The sequence below is a fragment of the Eurytemora carolleeae genome, unplaced genomic scaffold (genome assembly GCF_000591075.1).
Source record: "Eurytemora carolleeae unplaced genomic scaffold, Eaff_2.0 scaffold1798, whole genome shotgun sequence".
Classification (NCBI taxonomy): domain Eukaryota; kingdom Metazoa; phylum Arthropoda; class Copepoda; order Calanoida; family Temoridae; genus Eurytemora; species Eurytemora carolleeae.
The window spans coordinates 24,086-48,237 of NW_019397683.1; the positions used below are offsets into that span (position 1 = coordinate 24,086).

At 32.5% G+C, this 24,152-nt stretch overlaps 4 protein-coding genes across 6 annotated transcripts; 2 read left to right on the top strand and 2 right to left on the bottom strand.

Annotated features, from left to right (window-relative positions):
• Positions 1-742: 742 nt before the first annotated feature.
• On the bottom strand, positions 743-11,217 carry LOC111715477 (uncharacterized). The gene is made up of 19 exons (XM_023490806.1): positions 10,846-11,217; positions 8,206-8,353; positions 8,018-8,137; positions 7,847-7,913; positions 7,627-7,736; positions 7,294-7,327; positions 6,878-6,928; positions 6,556-6,578; positions 6,364-6,472; positions 6,219-6,277; positions 5,843-5,881; positions 5,706-5,778; positions 5,365-5,430; positions 4,293-4,362; positions 4,105-4,203; positions 2,500-2,596; positions 2,191-2,301; positions 1,657-1,732; positions 743-922 (listed from the first exon to the last, which is right to left on the bottom strand). Exons 1-19 carry the CDS (start codon positions 10,908-10,910, stop codon positions 828-830), a joined length of 1,512 nt encoding a protein of 503 aa, XP_023346574.1. The 5' UTR covers positions 10,911-11,217; the 3' UTR covers positions 743-827.
• A 3,313-nt stretch (positions 11,218-14,530) lies between these two features.
• On the top strand, positions 14,531-15,559 carry LOC111715478 (circumsporozoite protein-like). Its single transcript, XM_023490807.1, has one exon. It carries the CDS (start codon positions 14,531-14,533, stop codon positions 15,557-15,559), a length of 1,029 nt encoding a protein of 342 aa, XP_023346575.1.
• A 1,619-nt stretch (positions 15,560-17,178) lies between these two features.
• Positions 17,179-23,926, bottom strand: LOC111715481 (uncharacterized). Of its 3 annotated transcripts, none has more exons than XM_023490809.1 (6): positions 23,857-23,926; positions 20,653-20,749; positions 19,598-19,722; positions 18,726-18,811; positions 17,929-17,990; positions 17,179-17,863 (listed from the first exon to the last, which is right to left on the bottom strand). In XM_023490809.1, exons 3-6 carry the CDS (start codon positions 19,718-19,720, stop codon positions 17,754-17,756), a joined length of 381 nt encoding a protein of 126 aa, XP_023346577.1. In that variant the 5' UTR covers positions 19,721-19,722; positions 20,653-20,749; positions 23,857-23,926; the 3' UTR covers positions 17,179-17,753. The 3 variants fall into 3 exon arrangements, with proteins under 3 accessions (XP_023346577.1, XP_023346579.1, XP_023346578.1); XM_023490811.1 differs by having other exon boundaries at positions 20,653-20,709; positions 23,857-23,908; XM_023490810.1 differs by lacking the exon at positions 23,857-23,926 and having other exon boundaries at positions 20,653-21,134.
• Positions 22,400-22,831, top strand: LOC111715479 (uncharacterized). Its single transcript, XM_023490808.1, has one exon. It carries the CDS (start codon positions 22,400-22,402, stop codon positions 22,829-22,831), a length of 432 nt encoding a protein of 143 aa, XP_023346576.1.
• Positions 23,927-24,152: the final 226 nt, after the last annotated feature.

Consider the following 24,152-nt stretch of genomic DNA (forward strand, 5'->3'; position numbering starts at 1 on the left):
TTTAACTCTAAAAATGTACTCGAAATGTAGCCTTTCTCTTTTCCTAAGATTTTCGAAAAAATCAAACATCTTTTTATGTCATTTTTTTGAAAAATCCTAGCCGGGAAAACATTAATTGTGACTATGAATTATTAACATGGTATAATATGGGCAGCCAAGAAACAAAGAGATATTGCTTCTATTTTTCTACGGGAGTATTTTCAAGGAGCAAAGAAACATTTTTCATATTGTCACATTTTTGATAAATTCAATATATGAAGGATATTCAGAATTGAAGTTTAAAAATATATTACTGAAACTGTTAAACATTTTACTATAAAATGAATTAACAAACAGACATTTATAAACTGTGTTATTAATGAATTCATCGAATAGATTATATTTGTCAATTTCTATAATAATTTGTATTAATCCTAAAAATAAATGAAAAATCGAAATATATAAATATGTAAAGAGAGTTCACATATCTAACAGACCAGCAATCTAACAAAATGAACTACCAAATAAGAAACTTCCTTAAGTCTGTTAGGGCCGTAATAAGAAACTTCCTTTAAGTCTGTCAGGGGCGTAATAAGAAACTTCCTTTAAGTCTGTCAGGGGCGTAATAAGAAACTTCCTTTAAGTCTGTTAGGGGCGTAATTTAATACTTTTCAACCCCTATCATAGATAAAGTTGTAATAAAAACTCCTTCAAGAATCACTTTTATTATTTTCTTCCCACTCTTTAAGTTTAAATAAATACATTATATTTTAAGGTTATAAGTATTAAAAACATATAGATTTACATCAATTAATAAAAAGAAGAAGAAAAATTTGCATTGTTTCTTCTTAACGATCTCCATCAGGATAGCCCTCATATATTTGGCAACCAAATACTTTTCCAATCATTAAATAGAAGAAAAACAGAGAACAGATTAGCACTTCTGAAATAATATGGAGATATTTAGCTTTATGTAAAGAAAGAAAGAAATAATCTAATCCAGCGATGTCTATTGTCTAATTCTTGAGAACTTTAATTGCAAATTTTGTATGTGTATTATTCAAAGGAATTGAGTCTTTGCCACAGACTCAAATTTTCGAATGCCAATATCTTAGCAACCTCATGATGTAAACCTTTGATATTTCATACTTAGATTGTTTTGTCTAAAAACAATCATAGTTTGAAATATCTAAGGTTTACGACTTCGGGTTGCAAAGATATAGGGATTATATTATATTATAGGGATTAGAAAATCAGAGTTTGTGACAAAGACTCAATTCCTTTAGTTAAAGTTTGTAATGCAAATTAAAATTTATATTTTAATAAGAAAAAGGGAATTATTTTTTCAATTGTGATTTTTATTTGTTATGTGTGTGAAAATTTTGCTAATTTCACTCTGATATAAAAAGTTTTATCTTAAAATAATCTAGTTTAACAATATATTCACCTATAAAGTTTTATCTTAAAATAATCTAGTTTAACAATATATTCACCTATAAAGTTTTATCTTAAAATAATCTAGTTTAACAATAGATTCACCTATAAAGTTTTATCTTAAAATAATCTAATTTAACAATATATTCACCTATAAAGTTTTATCTTAAAATAATCTAGTTTAACAATATATTCTCCTATAAAGTTTTATCTTAAAATAATCTAGTTTAACAATATATTCACCTATAAAGGTTATGATTGAGCCTCCAAACCAAAGTCCAAGGTTCCCACCAACAGTAGATAACAAATCATTTAAGCTCTGTGGAAAATTTATTCAAATACTTTTTGGTAAACATAATTATTAGAAATGGAGGAATGAGTAAATGCATGTTTAAACAAAATGAAATATAAATGACCAAAATTAAATTGTTTATAATTATTAATTAATATCTGTTGAATTTGATCATCAACCTTGTTTTTATTGATTTTTTATTTTACAGAAGCACAACAGTTTTTTTGGATTGAACTAAACGGAAATACTTTCTTGTGCTTTCACATTTCCCGCTTTTAGCGTTATGCAAATGGTAACTCTTGATATAAAAAGATAATCGCATATGGTCGGAGATACTTTTTGATGAAAACCTTAGCTTAGACAATTTTACAACGAGTTCTTTTATTTAGAAATATCAAATAAAGCATACCATTATTATATTTACATTAAAAACCATGTTTTAAAACTCCATCTATGGATATTTATCAATCTGTAGTTCTGCCTACCTGCCCATTAAACTTTAACACAGAATGATCCATCCCCTTCACAAAGATTGTGAACATAACCAGAGTTAAATTAGGCATCTTGGTATGTGTTTCAACCATGTCTATCATTTCCTGAAAAACTTGTGTATTGTTGTATTAGCATGACCGAGAAATCTGAGTCCGCGATTTTATCCTGGACTTGGGTTTTAATTCCTTAGACCCAGGTTTAAAGCTTCATCTCAGAACTTACTTATGAATCAGCTGACGACCCTTGTGATTTCCCCAAATTCTATAAATCGCGGGCTCTGGTATTATAGTAGTTCAACAAACCTTGGTAATATCAGATGATGATATTTCTAATCCAAAATTCTCCACTATACAATCAGTAAGACATTTGGTAGTAGTCATTGTCTTCCTACCCTGATCTCTGCATTAAAGGGACTGTAAGCACAATTTAAAGTGATTCTCCTTGGACATATAGCAGTTCCCGGTTTACAATGGCACCCTTTACATTTTTGTTTGATGAAGTATGAAATAGTTATCTATGTTTTTTTTTTTGTTTTTTTTTACTGTTTTTTATTTGTGGTTTCTCTGTGAAATTGACTTGCGCAATTCTTATCAATATCAAGCCTTCTCTTTTAAATGATGGAGAATTCATCCGCATCAAACACTTTTCTACTTGGATAAACAACATTATTTTCCACATTTTTGATCAGATAAAGGTTTCAAGGGGAGCCATTGTAAATTGGGCATTGCCATCTTTGCATGAGGGTCACTAGAAATTAAACTTACAGTCCCTTTAAAATATAAAAAGTTTATAATCTTCCTATGCTTCTTATTTCCTATTCAGCTAATGTACAGGATGCCCCAGAAGACAAGACACTTGGTAAATAGTTTTAAATGTGGTCTTACATATCACTGTATAAAGGATATTTAAATCTTTTGCTAAAATATATCTTACTTTGAAATCAATTTTACTATAATATATAACTCACCTATAATATTTTTTATTATTCTCTTTATGTATCAAACATTTATTTTTGAATATTGGTTTTGACAAATTTTATTTCAAAATTGTACAAATAATGGGATGATAGCAGCTGTTGTTTTTTTAAGATATCTATTTTTCTTAAAATATCCATTTTCTTGTTTTATTTTGCATTATTGATCATATGTTGGCTGATTTTGTTTCTTGTTAATATCTCGCTTTAAGGTATCATAGAGTAGCTCTCAGTAATGTTGAGTTGAGTTGGTAATAGGAAGTTGAGTATAAGTGAGGAATGGGGTATTAGGAATGCTTGGTTAAAAACACTTCATTTGCCCACGTTTTACACTGTATTCCCAGTTTAAGCGGCATTTGAAAATGTTTTCCATTGAGTTTGTAGCACATTACAAGATGGAGAGTTATTGCTTTCCGTCTTAGAATGTGGCATCTTCGACAGTAGTCCACTCCTCATAGTCAGCCTAGTATTGCAGCTGGCAGAGTAAAAACCCTATATCATTTTCCTGGTTACCAACCTCTCAGGATTTTTCTTTCTATGTTTCTATTTTTCTTGTTTCCGGCGAGAGAGAGAGGGGAAGAAGTGGAAAAAGACCCCAAACTCTACACTGCTATTTTTTTGTTTCTTCTGTATTAAGGTGTGGTGCCGCCATGTTTGATTTTACACTATATGCTCCCTGGCTCCGGCTGCACTAAAGTATACAACCAAACCGTCCTGTTGCCAGCATACAAATGTCTCTTTATAGTATCAAAGAATTAAAAAATTATATAAGAAGACATTCTAAACTATACACCAACTATCATGTTTCATGGGACTCCCTATATCTGTTTTGATTTTCTAGAAACTGCAGTTTCTGGAAATCATGTTTTGAGTAAAAATCACATCTTTAGTTAGCTCTCATTTTAATGACATTTGAATTCACTATGTTAATAACCTGTATTTTGGATCATAGTACTTGATATACTCAAGTGGTGTACAGTTTTTCTTAGCAATTCCAGGTGGTGGGAGAATGGGGATAGTGCAGTTTAAATCACTGATCAAATAAAGTTTAGGATTAATAACATATTATCATATGATATTAATTGTATTAAATGTATTTAAATGTTTGAATAAAAATTAAGCCTGTTGTATGATAACTGCTTGTTGTAAAGAAAACATTGATCAGCAGAGTAGTGCTCACTATATGGACTCACTATGTAAAAACAATTTAGAGTCAAATTAAAAATGCTCTTCTCCACTTTATGTAAAACACTTTTTTATATATCAATGTATCCATATCATAAAATAAAATTGAATGATTAAGATACTTCCGAATAAATTCAAACCCCTTGGCTCCCAGCCAAAACATATGAGACTAAAATTTGGTGATTTGTTAAACAAAACTGACTTTAATTTCTAAAGGATATGTCAGAAATGTTTCAACAGAACTTGTAGGTTAAAATGTGAATGACCCTGCAGTATGTTAACAAATATTTGCAAGGCATCAATTTTTTGTTTAACTTTGTTAAATTACCATTAATTGCCAGCTAAAGCTTGTTAATTAACAGAAGAGCTTATTAAGGAATGCCAAAAACCCTTAAAAAAATTGACGATTAAAAAGAAAACAAACGGTTTATATGATGGACCTTTTAAAGATTTTTTTTTGCAATGTGGTGACGGCTTGTCCAGTCTGACAAACCGTTAACTATTTTTATGGAAGTTTTGGAGGTTTGACCAACTGACAACACCATTAATACTGCAAACAACCATTAACGGGGCAAGCCGTTAATGATTTTTTTGCACTTCACTCAATTCCTATCTGCTTATGTCGTTAATTGCAAATATCCACCGTTAACGGCGGAATATCTTCCATTAACGCCAATAATAAAATTGAGATTTTTAACTAATGGTAACTTTAAAAAAAAAACCGGAAAAGCTGTTAAGGAAACAAACATTCCGTTATTGCCTTTTAGGCTAACGTCAACTTGATTGTCCGAACTAACCGTTAACGAAACGGCTATAAAAAACTAGCGTCAGGAGAGACACAGTAATGGTTTTTATCGTGTAGGATAAAATACATTGTTATAATTTAACACAAGGTTCAAGCACAAAAGGGGACTGAAAACTATCGACAGATCACGGCTAAAAAAATTGTCATGTGGTAACTTGAATTAAAGAAAAAAATTGGTCTGCAGTTGTAAATAAAAATTGTTGCCTAAATTCATATAAAATTCTTCATTCTCCTCATCTACACAACCATTCTTATTTCTCATAAATATTCCTAAAAATGAAATTTTTATAAAAACTTATTAATCTTCTTTGAGAAATAATTTATGACTTTATTAAAATCTACATTTTTATTTTACATTCTTATCTTTTCCCTCTTTTTTTATGCTAATTAAGACTTCCTCATGCTTTTAATTTTATAAAATGTTGCAACTTTTTAATTAAGAAGAAAAATAAATTTTTGGTCTTACAATAAATACTATTAATTTGTAAATTAGGCAGACCCCATTTTAAACTTTGATAAAGTATTATTTTTCAATTAAATATTACCATGTTTTTCAGCAGTTCTATCCATAACAGATTTAGTAATCATAACATCATTGTTTGAATCAGGGGACAAGAGCTTTAAGAATTTGAAACATTAGTGTAATAATTTTTATTTAACCCAATCCTAGTTTTTCCATTACCTTTACGCCTTTTTGAACTGCAGAAAATATGCTAGATTTCTGCAAATTGAAAAATTAGAATATTTTTAGTTCTAAATTTATTCAATGTATTTTGTTTTTACCTATATAAAGATAAAAAAATTTGTAAAATCTGATTTGGAAACTTTAGAATTGGATGCCCTTAATCCCTATTGCTTAATCCAATGCGCCACTTTAATTTCCTGCTAATCAGCCCTTTTTCTCTCTTTTTGGATATCCTTACCAGACTCATTTATTGAATTTTATACACTTTTCAGAATACAAACTAAAGATTAAATTAATCTTGAGATTAATAAAAAAGGACATAATGCTTTGATCTCAATATCCACAATTCAAAAGTTTTCAACTCTGCAGTTACCTTTGGAATAACAGCGACACCGATTCCAGAATATTTTTTGGTTTTCCAACTAGCAAGATCTATGCAAAGTTTAAAAGTTTTTGCATTTTATACTTCTAAACTATGATTAATAAGTAAAAAAAGGACTTTATGATTATTGCTATACCTTGGGGAAATAAAATCTTATTCCTTTCACTATCAACAATAATAGTTATTCCGGACATACGATTCCCATACAGAATAGTGTAGTTCATCTTTCCTCGGGTACTATAGCACTAAATAAATTGTCGACTAATTAGGCCAGAAATTTATCAAGAACGCCTTAAAAACTCATTTATATTTTAAATGAATCATTTACCTTAAAATCCATAGTGTATTCTCCTAGAATTGAGGTCAAAAATTAGAATAAAAACATAATAATGGGGATAAGTAAAGAAATACATATAAAAATGGGCAAAATGTATGTTTCTATACGTTCAAACATCGATTAAAACAGGAAGCATTATCAGACTGGGCTGTTTGTTATATTGATTAACCTAACTTGTGAAGCGATAAATATATAAACCTAAATAGGTCAAACCAGTCTGATTATAACTTGTTTTAGATGGATATTGAAAGTATATATAATTCAGATAGACTCATAATCAGTTAAAATTTTATATTGAGATTCTTAATCCTTCCTTGATTAAAATATTTGGAACAACAGTCCGAAGTGTGGTATGGGTTGAATCCTGTAATAAGAATTATGTTTTGTTTTGCATCATACCATGCAATAAGGGCGCTTCGCGCCCACCTTCTATTAAACTTTTGATAGTTGCTCAATCTATTAGCATTTTCTCTTCGATAAAATTTTGTTTTTTGATGATTTTCAAAATTTTTGGAGACAACTTGTTGTAATATTCTGAGCATCTATAAACCTTTCCTGGGATCATTTGAGGCCCCACACAAAATGTGGGCCCAATCGGTTCAGCTGTTTTGACGTTTATTGGATACAAACAAAAAATTATGTTGATTTCAGATATTGTGTTGCTGTGTATAAAATTTTAACAGTATAATAAAAAATCAATTAAATTGATGTTTGCTCCTCTAATTATACCTGCTTGACAATATATCAAAATGTCTTCACAAGTCTGTTAAGCAGTAACAATAAGATTGCTTTGGCACTGCCATTATCTTTCTTTAGATATTTTTAACTTTTAGGTGGCTTTATACCGATCTAAAAAGTCTTACGCAATTCTCTTTCTTTTATGAAATTAAGCAAATTAAGGACTATAGCCGAAGCTGTTAAATTGTTTGCTCTGATATTTTAAATGGGACCATTGCACAAGGTTTTGTAATAATAAGCTGAGACGATTGATAAATCGATTGAAACGTTCATGGCTCATTTTCAGGTGATAATTCTTCTTATACTAATTTTTCTTATTGTTTCCTTAGTAACAGCATCCAGAAGCTTGATTGTATCATTATTAAACCTGGCTAGAGTATCAATAAACTCTGCATCAAGTTTATCAGAACGACACGTCATATTTTCAATAGTATCTTAAACATGAATAAATAAAATAAATTTTAAAAATATATTTTTTCTTCTAAACGTCATTTTAAAAGACTGCTTTTTATGCCTACAATTATAGAAAGGAATGAAAGTTTACCTACTCCCACATAAACATAATTAGTAAGATATGCTAACAATGTTTCACTAACATTTGCCTCTTGTGCCTAACAATGTTTTTAAAACTTTTTTATATTTTAGTAATTCTTTTTGAACTGTTAATTATACTTTAACATTTATTTACACAGACATTACAAATCTATTTCCTCACCTTTTCTAAGCTAAATGGATTTGGATCACAAATAGCAAAATCAGGGAATGGTATTCCATTCACTGTATCTCCTTCTTCTATTTCTAGCGCTGTCGTGTATTTGGGATTGTCTATTTCACCCTGGAAAAAAACATTTTAGATCGAAATTACAAAATAAGATTTGTGATACTAAATCTTATTATACTTTCCTTGATGGAAATTACAGATAATACAATACCAACTGTAAAGAACGAGATAGAAAGGATAAACCAAAATATCTTCTCTCCCAATGCTGGAGCATCAATAATCCAATGAAAGCCATGAGCTGAAGTTGTTGAGAAAACCTGATGTTGAAACCTGCAAGAGTCAAAGATTTTTTCAGAATTTATTTAAATTCTTAAACTATCAATTTTATTACATAACCAAGCAACTAGACTTTAGCATACTTTTTAGAAAATCTCTAGTAAATCTGCAAACTTGGACAAAACTCTAAATGTTATTCACTTTCAATCTGCTAGTATAAAATTGTGAAAAACCAATTCTTCGTTACTAAACGATTTAACAAATTTGAAAAATCTTCCGCCATAATCAGTCAACATTATTCATGCATTGTGTAACAGAAGCAAAATTGAAGAAATATGTGAAACCTCTCAAAACCCAACTTCACAAGCAACTAGTCTTATTTATTTGCAAAAAAGATTCTAGGTGCATTGTTTAAAAAATTTCTTTAGATTGATCTGAAAGAAAAAATAATACATTCCTGGAAAGTCATAATAATAAAATTTCCGAAATTTAACTCTAAGAGTCGACTCTATGAGGATTCAATTTTTAAATAGAATAGTCATTACAATCGTTTTTTCACGGGAACGAACGGAATTTCCAAGAACGATTTTATCGTTTCTAAAAATTAACGAATGCTTAAAAACGCATCTTTAAAAATATTGGAACATATCTATAAATTACCAAACTTGGAACGAGCTGTAATGTGTAAAAAAACGGTCTGAAAATGTTGACGTTAAAATCAGGAACGATTCTAAATCTGGAATTCGTTCTCATAGACAAGTCGCGAAATAATAGGAACGTTTATGAATTATCAAGTTGAAAGGAACTGGGTTGTTTGATATGTCAAAGCATGAAGGTTGTAAGATCAAATATGTACAAGTTTGATAATTTAAAAGTTTTCACCATGAGGTTGCAACAATACAGGGATTAGTAAATTTAGTTTGTGTCAAAAACTCAGTATTGTCCCTCTACATATTTGAAAACCTTCCCTATGCACTTCACTACCCCCCCCCCACTCCCCCTACCACTGACTTTTCTGTCCGGTCATAGGTCAACATTACATTACTGGCCTGACTTTGTGACCTCGTAGCCTTCTAATTTTTGGTTTTACGCACAAGTATGAGAAACTAACAAATTCATCTTGTTACATTTTATAATTCAAATCATTCTCTTCTCAATTGCTCTTCAAATTCAATAAAAAGAGTTATGATTGAAAACCTAAGATTTCAATTTACTTTAGTTTGATGTAAGTTTCACCAAACCCTCATTAAGTATTTTTATTAATCGACAACATAAAATATAGTCTATTGTTATTAATAAACTAGTGTTAAAAATCACAAACGCTCATTATCCTTAACAATTATTCATCGTTAACGAACGGCTGGAACCGTTCTCGACCCTGAACCTAAAGAAAGGATCGATTGTATAAAAGTACGAGACAGAAATTAACGATCAGCTAAAGGCCCTCGTTCTAGAACTTGGAACAAAGATTAAAAACATAGGATTACGCCCAGCCCTAGTTGCGTATCCTCTAATGTAAAAGAAATTGTAAGTTTAATGAGCAAAAAAAAACTATGTCCCTTTTCAATTAAGCACTTAATGAAATATTCTATATGAACCAGAGGGGCTGGAAGTTAGCTACCTCTCCGTGTGTATATATTGGCCTGGGTGTACACTTAGTACAGCTTACTGATAAAGGATGTTAAGAGATTATGGCGTACTCATACAGTACAAATATCAATTATGCATTACGCTTTCGGAGTTCCAGTGTATGGGGAGGTTTTGTATCTCAGAACAGTTTATTAACGATGAAATATTGCTCTATAAAAGAAAATGGAATCCTGCACACGATAAAGTTTAATAGTTACATGGAAAACAAATTTTCCATTTAAATATTTTCAGAACTCATCCCCGAGTACTGTAATATACAGATTGACCTTTGGAAGTGAAGTACATGGCCTGTACAATTAGTAAAGGGTTATCGTACATCATCATTCTATATACTATAACCTCGTTGATATGAACATCTAAATTTTTAATATGTTTGTTTTCTACAATAATGTTTATCCTTTGCAACCTGGCATGGCTACAGGATTGGTTGATGACCTATCAAATGAAAAAATATCCAACAACTTTTTATTTCGTAATTTAAAAATTACGCTTGTGAAACCGGATAATATGTTACATTTGTGGATTACTAACATCGTTATACAGGCTACAGCTAAATGTGTACTTGGCGAATGAGTACTATAGGCAAATATGTACTAGGCACATTTGTTATTTGCAAAAACGCACAAAAATATGCAGTTATACGCCCGAATAACAGGATTAACATAACAATAAAGAATTAAAATAAATTTAATTAAGAGTGGAGCGTACCCCCTCAGTAATCTATTTATATTTATCTATAAATACAGAATTTTCCCAAAGGGGTCATACTTTTTTTCGTTCCAGAGGATGAGGTTCAACACCTGTTGGGGCCTGAAACCCTCTTTGAAACCATAGAATTCACTGACAAAGGGGGTGGGGGATTAGGCCCGATACACGCCTATATTTTATTCAATTACCTCCTAAAAGATTCCAATAAGTTGAGTTGTTCCTTTTTAGGATTTTTATTAGTCTCCTTCACCATGGCTTAAGAATGGTGTTTGAGGTACTAACCCACAGACACTATACTTGCTCCAGGGGAGGTCCTTGGTTTGATAGTTTATAATGTTTACATTACGGGCAGTGCTACAGTTTCCAATTGATAAGCTAATGTTAATTTCAAAGGTACAGAATTAAGCAAACAAGAAGTGTTTGATCAAGAAGTAAGGTTATTGGAATATTTATATTTTGTCATCATATTGGCTAAAAAATAATATTTAAGTAATTCTTTTTTCCATTTTGCAGGCCTGCTGATGACGGTAAACCTGCAGGCCTGCTGATGACGGTAAACTGCAGGCCTGCTGATGACGGTAAACCTGCAGGCCTGCTGATGACGGTAAACCTGCAGGCCTGCTGATGACGGTAAACCTGCAGGCCTGCTGGTGACGGTAAGCCTGCAGGCCTGCTGATGACGGTAAGCCAATTGCAGGCCTGCTGATGACGGTAAGCCAACTGCAGGCCTGCTGATGATGGTAAGCCAACTGCAGGCCTGCTGATGACGGTAAGCCAATTGCAGGCCTTAAGCCAACTGCAGGCCTGCTGATGACGGTAAGCCAACTGCAGGCCTGCTGATGACGGTAAGCCAATTGCAGGCCTGCTGATGACGGTAAGCCAATTGGTTTTCGAAAACCTTATAATAACTTGTCACTAACATTAAGAATACATGGCGAAGATAAACACTTGAGTTAACTTAACCCAGACAACTTATCATAAAAAATATTGAGTATGAAAAGAAATGAAAGAAAAAGCTGGGAAAGATGCAACAACTTCTTCCAGAAATATTATATTTCCTTGTCAATAAAGATATTGAGTTTCTTTTATACAGGGGAGGGAAGGAAGGCCAGCCACAACAATTTCTCGTCCGAGTCTTAATCTCCTCATTTTCTTGTCCTAGCCACTTCGGAATCTTCGTCCTTCGATTATTATGTGTTTTAATGTTTCCATTTCTCGCAGACATAACTATTTCTTTTAAATCTGGCCACGGTAGGGCATTAAATATGGATGGACGTATTGCAATGATTACATCATGTTGACATGGAAACCGAAAAACATGGAGACCGAACAACATGGAGACCGAACAACATTGAAACTGAACAACATGGAAACCGAACAGCATAGAAACCGAACAACATGGAAACCGAACAACATGGAGATGGAACAACATGGAAACGCCTTCAGATGGAAACGTAAAAAACGGAAACTTTCGAAACTTTAAAATTGATCGGTTTCCACAAATTTTTTTAACTGTTTCCTCAAAATTTTGATACGTTTCTGCTTTTTTAAAAAAACTTTTAAAATCTCAATTTGTTGATTGGTGTTCTCAAATTTTTAATCCTGTAAGTGAATGCTTAATATTCTCCTTAATTTTTGCTTTTAACTATCTTTTGCTGTGTAACTTGTGATTACTACTTTATTCCGTTGGTTAAAATGGTATTTAAATTCTAAAGGAATCCTTTATGAACTTAGCTCGCTAATCGGGATGGGTTCACAAATATAACTATTATATTTTTGTTCTTTTGTTTTTTCTTTACTTTCTCTGTCTGTTTATCTATCTCTTAGAATGCAGTATTGCTGCTTATCTCTTTCCTTCTTTAACTGTTTATATTCAACGGTCCAGTATGTTTTCTATCTTATATTTCTATATAGGTTCTATTATCGTTCTATCTATCTATCTATCTATCTATCTATCTATCTATCTATCTATCTATCTATCTATCTATCTATCTATCTATCTATCTATCTATCTGTCTGTCTATCTATATCTATCTATCTATCTATCTATCTATCTATCTATCTATCTATCTATCTATCTATCTATCTATCTATCTATCTATCTAAATAGATAGATAGATAAATAGAGGAGTTCTGTTCCCACTCAGAGTATTTCTGTTTTCACTCAGAGTATTTCTGTTTTCACTCAGATTTGTTCTTTACCCACTCAGAGTAGTTCTGTTCCCCCTCAGAAGAGTTCTGTTCCCCTTCAGATAAGTTCTGTTCCCTATTAGAGTAGTTCTGTTCCCCTTCAGAGTAGTTCTGTCCCACTCAGAGGAGTTCTGTTCCCACTCAGAGTAGTTCTGTTTTCTCTCAGAGGAGTTCTGTTCTCCCTCAGAGTAGTTCTGTTCTCTCTCAGAGTAGTTCTGTTCCCCCTCAGAAGAGTTCTGTTTCCCTTCAGAGTAGTTCTGTTTCCACTCAGAGGAGTTCTGTTCCCCTTCTGCAGAGATAGTTCTGTTCCCACTCAGAGGAGTTCTCTTCCCACTCAAAGTAGTTCTGTTCCCACTCAGAGGAGTTCTGTTCCCACTCAGAGTAGTTCTGTTTTCTCTCAGAGGATTTCTGTTCCCCTTCAGAGTAGTTCTGTTCCCACTCAGAGGAGTTCTGTTTCCCTTCAGAGTAGTTCTGTTCCCACTCAGAGTAGTTCTGTTCTCTCAGAGTAGTTCTGTTCTCTCTCAGAGTAGTTCTGTTCTCTCTCAGAGTAGTTCTGTTCTCTATCAGAGGACTTCTGTTACCTCTCAGAGTAGTTCTAAGCTAATATTACTTTTTTTTTTAAAGTGAATAACTTTTTGCAATTAAAACTTTGGCAAATTCTTGTGAAAAGGCCGTGGAACACCCCCCCCCCTCCCTGATATTGCGTTTTTAGAAGAAAGAACATTGAAGGTTTAACCGAACTACGAGAGAATAGAGTCAAAAGTTTTGACATTTGAAACCTGTGTAAGAAATGAATAAATATTGTTACTCGGTAATTTGGGTTAAATGCAGACCGTGCCTCCGCTATGCAGTGAACAAGCCTCCACCATACAGAACAGCTTTTTTAAAATCTTAGTTTTTATGTTTAATGAATAATGTTAACAATTTTTTTACCGTAGTAGCGTCAGAATTTTACTAAAGATTAGATTTATTCATTGATTGTCATGATTAAAAACATATATGGACTCATAAAGCGGTTTATAGGATTTATGCTAAAACTTTAAACATTTCTTACGCAGAAAGGCAGATATTTGGAGAAATATTTCTGGAGTAATTTTAGTTTGTTTTGTGAAAATCTTTGATTTTAACAAAACCTTTTTCTGAAAAATGTTAAGATTTCAATAAATTATACAAGTTTTCTAGATTTAATTTGAACTACAAAAAAAGGTATTCCTTAAATCATAAAAGATGAAATCAAATTCAATTCAATTTTTTTTCTCTGAATATTTTTCTTTTCATGTAAAGAATGTTTAAAGTTTTATATACCGCTTTATTAGTCATAATTAGGAACTATTTATGATAATTGATAAATACTTCTCATCTTTGAGAAATCGTGCAGACGGCATAATATATGAAGACCTTGCAGACGGCAAAATATATGGAGACCCTGCAGACGGCACAGTATATGGAGACCTTGCAGACGGCACAATATATGAAGACCTTGCACACGGCAAAATATATGGAGACCTTGCAGACGGCACAGTATATGGAGACCTTGCAGACGGCACAATATATGAAGACCTTGCACACGGCACAATATATGGAGACCATGCAGACGGCACACTATTTGGAGGCCTTGCAGACGGCACAACATATGGAGACCTTGCAGACGGCACAATATATGGAAACCTTGCCAACGGCACAATGTTTAGAGACCTTGCAGACGGCACAATATTTGGAGACCTTGCACATGGCACAATATATGGAGACCATGCAGACGGCACACTATTTAGAGGCCTTGCAGACGGCACAATATATGGAGACCTTGCAGACGGCACACTATTTGGAGACCTTGCAGACGGCACAATATTTGGAGACCTTGCAGACGACACAATATTTGGAGATCTTGCAGACGGCACAATATTTGGAGACCATGTAGACGGCACAATATTTGGAGGCCTTGCAGACGGCACAATATTTTCAGACCTTGCAGACGGCACAATTTATGAAGACCTTACAGACGACACAATATATGGAGACCTTGCAGACGGCACAATATATGGAGACCTTGTAGACGACACAATATATGGAGACCTTACAGACGGCACAATATATGGAGACCATGCAGACAGCACAATATTTAGAGACCTTGCAGACGGCACAATATTTGCAGACCTTGCAGACGGCACAATATTTGCAGACCTTGCAGACGGCACAATATATGGAGACCTTGCAGACGGCACAATATATGGAGACCTTGCAGACAGCACAATATATGGAGACCATGCAGACGGCACAATATATGGAGACCTTGCAGACGGCACAATATATGGAGACCTTGCAGACAGCACAATATATGGAGACCTTGCAGACGGCACAATATTTGGAGACCTTGCAGACGGCACAATATATGGAGACCTTGCAGACAGCACAATATATGTAGACCTTGCAGACGGCACAATATTTGGAGACCTTGCAGACGGCACAACATATGAAGACCTTGCAGACGGCACAATATATGGAGACCTTCCAGACGGCACAATATTTGCAGACCTTGCAGACGCCACAATAAATGGAGACCTTGAAGACGGCACAATATATGAAGACCTTGCAGACGACAAAATATATGGAGACCTTGCAGACGGCACAGTATATGGAGACCTTGCAGACGGCACAATATATGGAGACCTTGTCGACGACACAATATATGGAGACCTTGCAGATGGCAATTGAAATATATCAACTACAAGCTGAAGTGCCCGGCGCTGCCAGTAGAAATGGTTTTTTTTAGAGGTAGTAATTACTGTATGAACTGTATACCACTATACCCTTACTCCTGGCATTTCCAAAATACGGTCTGCCTTTTTTGTGCTTTCAATATAACCGGAGAAACGAAAATTTCGTTCAGATTTTGACAAATTTGGTTTTATTGAAATCTTCACAAAAAAGGCAGACCACATTTTAGAAAAACTGGAATTGTGGTTATTTTTTCAAGAATTAAACACTTAATGTCCCAAATAAATTCAAACTTTATAGACAATTTTCAATTGGTTTTTCTACCGTCCTGTTTCGTGAGACACCCTATACTATTATCTTCCAGCTTTCTGTAATCCAGCGAGTAATCCTTACCGCATCAAAAAACCAATGATAACCCAAAACTTAAAATAAGATAAAAGTAAAACTTTCGAGTTACCTGCTGACAATCTTTTAACAGTGGAGCAGCTAACAAATATGTGACATAACCATTAATCTGTTTTAACAGTGGAGCGGCTATCAAATATGTGATATATAAACCATTAATCTGTTTTAACAGTGGAGCAGCTATCAAATATATGATATATAAACCATTAATCTGTTTTAACAGTGGAGCATCTATCAAATATGTGATATATAAACCATTTATCTGTTTTAAAAGTGGAGCAGCTAACAAATATGTGATATATAAACCATTAATCTGTTTAAAAAGTGGAGCAGCTATCAAATATGTGATATATAAACCATTAATCTGTATAGAACTTGTTTACTGTTACTACAAGGGAAATATTTGTTTAATCGGAAAGATTAGTGTTCTCTAATTTGAAAAACAAGATTTGTTTAATCGGAACCAAGATTAGTGTTCTCTAATTTGAAAAACAAGATTTGTTTAATCGGAACCAAGATTAGTGTTCTCGTATTTGGAAAACAAGATTTGTTTAATCGGAACCAAGATTAGTGTTCTCTTATTTGAAAAACAAGATTTGTTGGATTAAATCAAATTTAAAGTCTGGTTTATTCTTACTATCAAAGCCAAGATTTGTAAAATAGAAAAAAATAACATTTAATAAAAGACAGAATTTGTTGGATTGAAACCAAGTTTTGATTTGTTTTCTTGTTACTATCAAGAAAAAGATTTGTTGGGCTATAAACCATGTTTAGATCTTGTTTTGTTGTTACTATTTGTCATAAGATTTGATGGATCGAAACCAAGTTCTGAACTTGTTTAATTAACTATCAAGGACAAGATTTATTGGACTGAAACCAAGTTTTAACGGGGTTGAGTTTTTGCCACAAACTTAAATTTTATAATCCCTATATCTTTGCAAACTGCAGGTACAAAACATTGAAAAATCAAACATAGATTATTTGATCTATCAGAATACTTAAAATATCTTAAGTCTTTGACATCAGATTGCAAAGATATAAGGATTAGAAAATCAAAGACTGTGACAGACTCAATTCCTTTGTTTATTGTTAGTATCAAGCACCAAGTTTAGAACATGTTTGATTGTTACAATCAAGACACAGATTTGTGGGATAGTAAAAACGGACATAGCTTCATACTTTTAGACCTTAATTTAAAGACTTTTAAAAAATTACATAGATGATATTTATTTATGAAATTAATATTACAGTGGTATATGCAATAGTTACAGCTTGTGTTTCAACTAATTTAACAGTTGAAACATCAGATAACAACAGTTATATCAGCTATTAACAGCTAATTTATCGAGCTGAAATATTTGCACTACTTTCAGCTGATACTGCACTACTAACAGCTGAGATGTCCATACTAACAGCTGATATATCCACCACTAACAGCTGATATATCCATACTAACAGCTAATATATCCACTACCAACAGTTGATATATCCATATTAACAGCTGATATATCCACTACTAACAGCTGACATATCCAGTATCCACTACTAGCAGCTCCTATATCCACTACTAACAAAAGATATATCTACTAATAATAGCTAATATATCCACTACTAATAGCTGATATATTCACTACTAACAGCTGATATATCTACTACTAAAGAGCTAATATATCCAGTACAAACAGCTGGTATATCCACTGCTAAAAAGCTAAAATATCCAGCACAAACAGCTGATATATCCACTACTAAACAGATAATATATCCAGAAAAACAGCTGATATATCCACTAATAACAGCTTGTGTATCCAAGACCACATTTTCTATCCCTATGAGAAGGGAAAGAAGGTGCACGCTTAACTCCAACTCTACCAATGGAGTCCATCTGATTCAGCTCATCTAAATAAAACAGTTTTTCAAATCAAGACAATAAAACAATATATTTTGAATGAATTTTTTTTTACCTTGGTTGTACGGAGTTCCCTGGCTCATCAGAAAACGAGGATTAACTCCATGCCATATACCACTGTGTGCATTTATAATTTAATATTGTCTTAATTTTTAGATCAGACCCATAGCTGCTACAGGGTTACCCATAAAGGATTAACAATTTTTTTGTAAACTTATTATTTTCAAGTAATAAGAGAGTTTTTCTTTATCCTGTGAGTTTTCTTAATCATAAAATCGTATTAAAGGACTCCATGTACAGAATGTCCGTTTCTTTATAAGTTAATATTCATGACTCCCAGCAACTGTAAACTTGTTTCTCTCTTTGCTAAATAATTGTATAACCTATTACAAGACTGTATTCAGTGCAACTCATATTTAGAGAGTTTAAGGTCGTCTTTACAGTTTCATCCTTTGTGGGTAACCCTGTATCTAAAAACTTTATTAAGGTGAAGAATAAGGAAGGTTTTACCATGAAAACCTGCGAAATTGGGTTGTACGTGTCCTTGAATTTAGGCCTACTGGAAATATTTTACTACAATATCTATAATAATTTGTCTCTTCAAGAGATTTCCCTCTGGATATCAAATTTTTCATATTTGATTATTCAATTAGAAAAGTAATATTAGCTTTTAACAAGCTGGAACTCACTATTAAAAAATCCCACAATTTCAGGATTGCTCAAGCCATTCCGTACAGAATATGATCAAGCGGATTTGTATTCATACAAATAAAAATAAAGTAATTGGAATTTTATAAAAAGAATTTTCATCATTTCAAATATTGTTCATTATTTTATAATTAAATATATTTCCTGATCAGATTTTTTCTTCTCCTGAGATCCTTCTCCAGTTGATCCAGATCCAGGAGTTCTAAACCAATCAGATCCGAACCATAATCCTATATAGAGTCAGTATGACGGTGGTAGGCGACTATATCAATAAATCGATTTCAATTTTGATTTATATCAAGCTTTTAAACTGCATGAATACACAAAAACATGGAAACAAAGTGGAGCTGTCAATTCAAAAAGCTTCTCTTTAATTCTTATAAGTTTGTAGTTCTAAAAAGCTTGTTAAAAATTAAAACTTAAATAAAAAATTAGTCTTCATTATATTGATTTAATCGCCTACCACCGTACCATAAACATTTACATCTACATTCATCTATATTCTGCCAACTTAACTTAATTTCCCACCGGACCATGGTATCTGTAATATCAAGATGGTCCCAAGTATCCTGATAAACCTTTGTATCTGAAGGATCTTGTGATGGTCCAAAGTACCCTGATTAACCTTGGTATCAGAAGAATCAAGATGGTCCTGAGTATCCTCATCTAACTAACCTTGGCATCTGAAGGATCAAGATAGTCCTAAGTATCCTGATTATCTAACCTTGGTATCTGAAGGATCAGGATGGTCCAGAGTATCCTGATTATCTAACCTTGGTATCTGAAGGATCTTGTGATGGTCCAAAGTACCCTGATTAACCTTGGTATCAGAAGAATCAAGATGGTCCTGAGTATCCTGATTATCTAACCTTGGTATCTGAAGGATAAAGATGGTCCTGAGTATCCTGATTATCTAACCTTGGTATCTGAAGGATCAAGATGGTCCAGAGTATCCTGATTATCTAACCTTGGTATCTCGAGGATCAAGATGGTCCTGAGTATCCTGATTATCTAACCTTGGTATCTGAAAGATCAAGATGATCCTGAGTATCCTGATCAATCACAAGTTCTCCCGGATTACAATGCACAAGAGTAGAGGACAGTACAAAGAACAATAGTTGTACACTCACACCAAACATATCTAAACAAGAAATGATAATCAAAAGAAAAAGAAAACAGTTCAAGCCGTTATTTAGCATATATATATATATACAGTATCATAATACAGAGTTAACCTAATATGGACTATAGTAATAGAGGATTATATCAATACAATGAGAACGACCTTTTTATTTAAGTTTTGATCGTTAATAAGGTTTTTTGCAATTAAAAGTTTACAAGTAATCAAATCTTAACTTCTATGTTTATGCTTATCCATGCTGTTCAACAGTTTGATTTAAATCAAAATTGAAAGTCGTTTTCATTGTTATGATATAATCGCCTACCCCTGCGTAATATACTTTACACCTTAAATTTACTTTCCAGTCCCATGTTAAGCAGAAAAACTATTATCTTAATCTTTATCATCCCATGGTAAGCAGAATGTATAGTATTATTCCGTCTACGGACCAATAATGAATAATACTTCCAAGGTCGATCTATCCATTTAATATGGTAGTGTACTATACTTTTCATAAGTAATGTGCTAATTAATTCAAAAACTATTATCTTAACAAAATTGTAAATCTCAACTTAATCTTTATAATAGTCCGCACAAGCTGTTCAGTGTAAACAAGAATTTTGCAAAGAATAAAATATGTTATGATAAAAGACTGAAAGCGTAGTTACATGTCTAATCTTTCTAAATTACGAACTGGGAGGTTAAACTTTTATCCTTTAAAATTAAACTAGTTTTGATTAAATCTTTATTTGGGAGAATTTTTGCGAGTCACCCTAATTGTATCTTATGTCTTATGTCTTATTAACTAAAAAATGTAATTTTCAGGTTTGCATAAACCATCCCTGGGGTCCTGTGAGCATCGTTGGATTTAACCCGTTTTGTCGTTTATTGGAATAAAACAGATAAGCAAAATGTATACAGAGAAGAAAAAAGTTGAGGACTGTATAGTACCTGAGAGATGAGTGAGGCTGCGTGTTTAAGATATGAGTATCTTACTCCTCATCCTGTCTTTATATAGGATATATTTAAACAAGGGTGCAACTAAAAACTATTAAATTAATAATTATTAAATTCAAGGATTTGTTTTGTCCGATATTAAAAAACGTTCATTAATTTTTTTATATACTTCCAAAAATTGTAATTAGTTAGATTGGTACAGGGGGGGATGAAGGGGAAGGGTCTAGACACTGTTCAGGGTTGAAAACATGTTGTTTTAATTTGAATTAATTAATTCTATATCTCTGCCTCCTGTATGAAGATGAACCATGTGAGCTAAGATTTTACTTAAAAATATTGTGATAGATGATAATTTGGTAAAAATAAAGCAAATATTTTAACGAGAAGGTTTAAATAATCTTTTGTTGGTTGCCGCGGGTTTAAAATCTGCTCCCTTTTGACTTTGGTGTAAGCTAGTATTTACACATTTAGTATGTTAATTACTAAAAGAAATTTCTCTATAAACCCTGATTTAAACCTTGATTTTAGTAAGATCCCTGGTTTTAATGCCAAAGTTGAATAAAAACGCCTGTTCAATATTCATTCTTATTGTCTTCCTTACTATAAAGTGAGCGTTCGCCAAAAATGAAAGGGGGTATAGGCCTACAGCGAAAAGTAAGTGCTTTTTGATCGTTACATACAAATATTACTTTTATCTGTTTCGTCTATATGGAGAAAATTGTTAAAAACGTCTTATGCTGAAAACCGTAGCGTCCATATGAATTCAGAAAGTTGCAACATTCAACTCGGATCGTAAAATAATCAATTTTATTCTAAACAAATCATTTAGATATTACAACCAATAGTCATTGATTATTTTCCATAAAATTTTTATTTATTTTTTAAATAATATTTCGCGTGCGCTGGATTTTCGAACATTCCTGGAAAATATGAAAATGTCGTCTTCATTATAAAAAAATCATCGAAACAGGAATAAATGTTTTTAAAAGTAACTATCAAATCATAAAAAATAATTCAGATAATTTTTATCTATCTATATACTTTGTTTGTCTGTCTGTTTGTATTCAAAAATCGTCAAAACGGCTTAACCAATCAGGGCCAATGCTCGAATTAAATTATTTTTGATTTTGAAAATCCACGATTTTTTTGATAAAATCTGCCAATCAGGCCCAAATTTTTGTGGGACTTCACATGACCCCAGGGAAAGTTTATAAATGATCGAATTTTCAAAAATAAACCACTAACAAAATTCGATTTTTGAAAATTTTGAAAATCCACGATTTTTTTATAAAATCCATGAAACTTGTTGTTTGATTTTATTTTACAACGTATAGAAAGAGAAAATGTTCACGATTTAAATAGAAGATGGACGCGAAAAGCCTCGTCTATAACATTTTGAAAATACATTCCAAGAGTTAATCCCATTAATCTGACCTTTATGCTAAACCTAAAAAATATCTTTAAAATTAGAGGCGTGACCCCACCTTCAAAATTAGTGGCATTTGAGGAAATGTGGACATTGAAGAGATCACAAACTAAGAATCCGTAAGAGATGGACGGATAAAATACGGGAAGGATGAAAAGAGAATCCAGTAGCCAGGTCTGATCAGAACCAGGAACAAGAGAAGATCTTCAAGCTTAATTCTCAACATATTTATAGAATCTGTAATATATTTATTATTTATATCCTAAAAATATCAGTAAATATATAATCTTCAGTGGTGACCCCGAAGTAAGAAAGATGGCTAAAGCAAATGCTGTATTCATGAAATTGCCCCAATTCTGGGCTGCCGGAGCCAACATATGGTTTGCACAGGCTAAATTACAGTTTGTACTCAGGAATATTACTGCAGAGATCACTAAATATCATCACCTTCTAGCAGCTCTTCAGAATGATGTAGCTATTACTCTAACAGATTTTTTTGAACATGTTCCTGATGAAAATCCATACACTGCTCTGAAACTCCGTCTTTTGAAGAAATATACCCATACTGATCTCGAGAAAGCTGAAATGATACGCTCTATGCCTGGTATTGGAGATCGTAAACCATCTGATCTTATGGATTCAATGTTGGCTCTGTGTCCTACTGGACATACAATGTCTCCTCTGTTTTTGAACGAATATAATCTTCACAACATTCAACTTTTTAACTTCCTGTGCCTGTTCAAATGATTGAAAACTCTTAATTTTATTTATCAAAATTGTGCACCACTCATAAAAAACTGTGCGATCAAGCTTATTTTCATGTTAAATTATAGATGCTTTTAGTCAGATTATCCCCAACGATTTTGTTTAAATAAGAGTAAATGTTATGATGGTTTCAACATTACTTGCTGCATTTAACATCATGCTGTGTGAACTGTACCTACATAACAGTTTTAACAGCCTGCTTGAAATATGTACAGACGAAGCTCTGGTTTATAATATTAATAGATAAAAAATCAAAGGCCTTTCAGAAGTCCCAACTCAAATGCTCATTTCGAAAAGATATTTTATTTTTAATATAATAGACTGTAAAAAACGATTAAAAAAAATGTATCCAGTGGGGCATAAGAACTGTGGAATAAAAAAAGACTTTTAAACTTAAGTTATGATTTTAAATAAACTCGGATTTCCAATTTACACACTTCCACAGACGTACTTTACTTCATAAGTTGTACTTTATGCTGAAGGTATTTCTATTTGCCTTTTAACAACATCAAATACAGCGATTATAGAAAAGTAACAAAAATTCTACGATAAACTAATTGGATGTTTAGGAACAAACTTCTCAATAGAAATTTGTCAATAAATCAAAGTCAAAATCAATAATTTCTTATTCTTTACGAATTTATTCGCAGATTTCTTCAAATTATTCAAATGTCGTCTTTTCAAATAAAAATTACAGGAAATCTCTAGAAAATGTTAAAAAAACAATATGATATTCCAGAAATCAAAAAACTATAATAAGATTACTTAATTTCGATGATAAGAGTTAATTTTTATTTTCATAACCTGTTTCTAAACAACTAATTAGTTTACTGTAGAATAATTTTTGTTACATTTTTCATGGTCGTCAATCATTGAATGATTTAAAAAAACAATTCTCAAAATCATTCCTCCAAAAAAGACAAAAAAGTCCAATTTCAGCAATAAAACCTTCAATAAAAAGGAGAAATAATTTTTAAAGAAAAAAGTCAAGAGTGCTTAGAACTTACCTTTTCACAGAAAGACTTTCCATATTTTCACCATGTTTTCTCTTCCCTAATATTTGGTCCATATTTCTGAAAATAAAACTTATATCACACAAACATTCATCATAGACCTGAAGAATGTGGGTAATGGCAGGTAATGTTGCATCGTCTATACGCAACATCCTCTATACTGAACTTCCGACCTACTAACTTTCTGACCTATTGCTATATCCGACCTACGACAGCTGTAGGTCGGTTACACATTTTATTTTTTTAATCCGACCTACAGGCATGATTGAGTTCTAGTCATGTGCATGGAG

Excerpts from the sequence above, each read along its gene's own strand:
- LOC111715477 (XM_023490806.1), bottom strand. The coding sequence starts at position 10,910 with ATGGTGAAGGAGACTAATAAAAATCCTAAAAAGGAACAACTCAACTTA. Across the intron at positions 5,779-5,842 it reads CAGTTCAAAAAGGCGTAAAG|CTCTTGTCCCCTGATTCAAA; the intron begins GTAATGGAAAAA and ends AAATTCTTAAAG. Across the intron at positions 5,431-5,705 it reads TAGAACTGCTGAAAAACATG|GAATATTTATGAGAAATAAG; the intron begins GTAATATTTAAT and ends TTTCATTTTTAG.
- LOC111715478 (XM_023490807.1), top strand. The coding sequence starts at position 14,531 with ATGTTTAGAGACCTTGCAGACGGCACAATATTTGGAGACCTTGCACAT.
- LOC111715481 (XM_023490809.1), bottom strand. The coding sequence starts at position 19,720 with ATGTTTGGTGTGAGTGTACAACTATTGTTCTTTGTACTGTCCTCTACT. Across the intron at positions 18,812-19,597 it reads TTGATCTTTCAGATACCAAG|GATTATGGTTCGGATCTGAT; the intron begins GTTAGATAATCA and ends GACTCTATATAG. Across the intron at positions 17,864-17,928 it reads GGGAACTCCGTACAACCAAG|ATGAGCTGAATCAGATGGAC; the intron begins GTAAAAAAAAAT and ends TGTTTTATTTAG.
- LOC111715479 (XM_023490808.1), top strand. The coding sequence starts at position 22,400 with ATGGCTAAAGCAAATGCTGTATTCATGAAATTGCCCCAATTCTGGGCT.